The 3,985-nt window shown below is 40.6% G+C and overlaps 1 protein-coding gene across 1 annotated transcript; it reads left to right on the top strand.

Moving 5' to 3' along the window:
- Nucleotides 1–1,882: 1,882 nt before the first annotated feature.
- Nucleotides 1,883–3,340, top strand: LOC105009530 (probable basic-leucine zipper transcription factor P). The gene is made up of 3 exons (XM_010868946.4): nt 1,883–1,991; nt 2,304–2,440; nt 2,599–3,340. The coding sequence occupies exons 1-3, from the start codon at nt 1,940–1,942 to the stop codon at nt 2,953–2,955; spliced, it is 546 nt and encodes a 181-aa protein (XP_010867248.1). The 5' UTR covers nt 1,883–1,939; the 3' UTR covers nt 2,956–3,340.
- The last annotated feature ends 645 nt before the right edge of the window (nt 3,341–3,985 follow it).

Here is a 3,985-nt window from a genome sequence, read left to right on the forward strand (position 1 = left end):
TAAATAATGTAACTTTCCCTTCACATTAATCTCATTGTCAAGTGATTATTTCACACCTGTTCATAGGAAAAAGTATTTATACTATGTTTAAATCCAAGTAATGTTGGTAAAGGTCAGTGTTTACCAGTCCTGGCACCCAAAAGGATTGAGTTTCTTCCCTTTCACCCTCGTGTCTGATTGAAGGCTTTGTGTTGGCTCCTTTCCAGGTTTCTTAAGTTCATGTTTGTCTTGAGTTTTCCCTAGTCACTGTGCTTTTACATCTTGTTGCTTGCTTTTGTCATCTTAGGCTGGGTCTCTTTATGAGCATGATGATTTTAAAAGGTCTTTGATTAAATAAGCTGTTTACATTGACTGAGGTGAATGAAGCAAGCTACAGAAGCCAAGGTTTTTGTTGCTCTCCAGAAATCATTTCAGAGGCTTTTAAGTTGTAGAGAAATGCAGTAAATGAAAACTGAAAATAAATAAGGCAAAACAATGTTTTGCCCAGATTGGCAGAAGAACCAATTTAGTACGACTTAGCAGGATATATTATGATGTAGTATTGCATAATATGACATCGTTTAAAACTATGGTTTATGGTTAGTCATTCGAGCTTGAGGACTTTGGTGTCCCAATTCAAATAGCTTGGTAAACCTGTGTTTGTGTGTGTCTGTGTGTCTGTGTGTGTGTGTAACTTACCACATACCATTAGTATTGTTAATAAAACAATGACGAACAAACACACGGATAATCAGGATAAACAACCAATACCGAACATGTTTTATAACAATGTCTGTCCATTTACAATATCCTCCCTAACAGCATTGAACTTTGAAATGAAAATAGGAATTCAATGTCATAAAAATGTCTTGAGACAAATTATATATTTCAATTCAATCCTCTGAAAATAAAGGAACATTTTAATTTATTCATCCAGAGTGCCTGTGGATCTGACATACTCAGCATCTGGAGGGCCAGGAGAAAGCCTAAAAACATCACTGCATCTGGAGGACCAGGAGCATTTGGAGGGCCAGGAGTATCTGGAGGGAAAATGTGCCTCGGTTCAGGGCAGGCAGGACATGAGGTGCAGAGAGAGTACAGGGAAACATCCTTTTAATGTTAACACCAAAACAACAAAAGGAGAAGCAATTCGCAAACAAAGGCAAGGCACACAAACGATGATCCACAGCTGGAAGTAAAACAAGGGCAGCTTAAAAAACTTCCTCAATTAAAGGCAACGCAGTGCAGCTGCCTCTAATTGGGGACAACCATAACTGCAGCACAGAGATGCCTAGGGACACATCTGCAGTCAGGCCCTGACTTTGGCCCACAGGTGCATAGAGATACCTAGAGGCTTCCAGCAAGGACCTGACAGTACCCCCCTCAAGGCGCAGGTTCCCAACCGCAAGACAGGAACATCCAAAGGGGGGAGGGCGGGGTGCCAGATGGGGGCCCTGTCCTCTGGGAGTTATGGGGGTTCTTCTGGGCTTGTCCGTGGGGTCACAGACTTGGCTGCCCCCTGGATCCTGACTGGACTGCGGCTACGCAGCCCCATACGCAACAAACTGCGATGCTCTGTGTGCTCTGACACCTTTCTGTCAGTACCAGCATTATACTGTTCGGTGTATATATAGAGAGGTTTTATGTATGATATACAGTATATGTACATAAAGGTTTTTGGAAAATAACATTTTAGGAATGTGTATACCTTGTTCCCAGTCTGGTCACTGAAACACTTTGACGTCACAATTGTTTTTTTTGGCTATCCCTTCTGATGCATGATACAGCAGATTTTTGTTTTGGTTGGTTAAACCTGTTGAGCCCACATTAAGACACCTGCATGTCACACCTGAATGACGCTAAAAGGCTGGTTCATGTTTCCTTTGTTTTTTTGTCCCTCCTCCACAAGAGATGAATGTAATAAATAGCCAGACAGTACTAGTGTGACATTATAGGATTCATGAAAAGAATCGTGAATGCTTTCAATTTCAGAAATCTTCACAAAATTGCAGGTACAGTTTCCATTTCTTTTAATGAATAATGTGGATAGAAAATTATAGATTGTTCTTCAAATGTATTTTTTGTAATGTTTTTCCAAAACAAATCCTTCCATTGCATACTATTTAACACTAGTATGTGATTTTTCATTTCAAAGTATGACTTTGTCCTTTTTTCATAGTTTTGCTTGTATACTAGTTGTCAATGTGTATCCTGTAGTTTCCAGTGATCGAAGTCAAAGGTTTTTAAGCTACGAGGTTGTAATAAATGTGACTGTTGATGAATACATCTGTTACTAACCACTGGTCTCTTTGTTACTCTGACAGGAATGGACAACAGTAGCAGATTGGTGTTCACTGTCGTCATGGTAATGGCATACATGGCGATAGGAGTCAAGACCATTCCACTCCATTCTCTAAGTGTGGACAACATCACAGTTTTGGCCTTCGGCCCAGCTGTTACGGTGAGGTTACATGTAATATTTTATAAATTCAGGTTAAACATGATAGAAAAATCTAAAACCATTGATTGAGTTTACGATCATTCCAGAGGTTACGTTACTAGATATGAGCAGTGTTGTAACAATGTTTTAATAGTCTCTCCCTGTCTGTCTTTCCTAAGGCTACCCAGGTCAACCCCAACAACCCTGGGGTCAACACTCTGAACCCCAATAACCCTGGGGTCAACACTCTGAACCCCAATAACCCTGGGGTCAACACTCAGAACCCCAACAACCCTGGGATCATCACTGAGAACCCCAACTTGCCTTCTGCTTTTCCCACCACCACCACCACCACCACCACCACCACCACCACTACTACTCCACCAGCACCACCTTGTTCCTGGTCCGGACGGGACAGAAAAAACAAGAAAGACAGGAAAAGATGTGAAAAAGAGAGAGAGGAAAAAGAGGAGAGAGAGGAAAGAGAGAGAGAGAGAGAGAGGAAGGACAGACATAAACATAATAGAGAGAAGTGAGTGAGAAATCTTTAAAGAATTAGAGAAGGACCAAGAGATGAGGGGACAGAGATAGTGTGACATATTGTGAATACTAAAACTAACTAAAACTAACAACAATCAGTGTGATTGGAAATAACACATGATTGGTTTGTGTAGACACAGTCCATTGTGTCTCTTGGGTAAATTCTGGGTAAAGTCTGGGTTAAAATGCCTGATTATTGAGCACAATGAGAGTGATCAGAAGATTTTGCAGAGGTGTGGCTTTCAGATTTATTTCGGCCACTCTTGATAATAAACATTTATCTGTTCAATTTTATTGTCTCCATGTAAGCCTCACCTCTAATCATGAAAGAAAATTATCCATTTAAGCGACCTTAAATAAATTGTGTTCTTTGATCTGGGATTTCTTGTGTATAACTCTCTTGCTGTGAGAACGTCACCCATTTACTTTGAAAAGGTCTTCATAACCTGGTCGACCATTTGTTATTTAGAATAGTTTCAATATCCATAGAATATGCATTTTTCTGCAACTGAACCATGTTTTACTGAATAATAATTAGACTATCACTGTACCTTTTGTCCTGCTCTGATCTCTCAAAGTGACAAATAAAATTACATTTTGATTTGTTAATCATATGTGCAGACCAAGTCAAGTGTATTTATGAAGCACATTTAAAAACAACTTATGTCGACCACCCTGAAATAAGGGCCGAGTATTGCCAGCAGAGTTCAACCCAGTTGCACAATGGGCGCAACAGAGAGACAACAAGCCAGTGACTCTGCCCCCAAAAGGTATTTGAGGGAGGGCATCCCAGTGGTGATGAGAGCCTACCTGGCAAGACAGCGAGGGTGTAGCCTTTCTGGTCACCCTCACACCCCTGGGCCAGACTAAACTTAATCATAAACCATGCTGTAGAGATTAGTCTTTAGTAGAGACTTCAAAGTTTGCAGAATCTGCATTTCTAACCTTTAGATCATTCCACAGTAGTGGAGCTCTATGAGAGAAAGCCCTGCCACTAGCTGTTAGATTAGAAATTCTAGGTAAAAT

This window comes from Esox lucius, chromosome 11 (assembly GCF_011004845.1).
Source record: "Esox lucius isolate fEsoLuc1 chromosome 11, fEsoLuc1.pri, whole genome shotgun sequence".
NCBI classification, from domain to species: domain Eukaryota; kingdom Metazoa; phylum Chordata; class Actinopteri; order Esociformes; family Esocidae; genus Esox; species Esox lucius.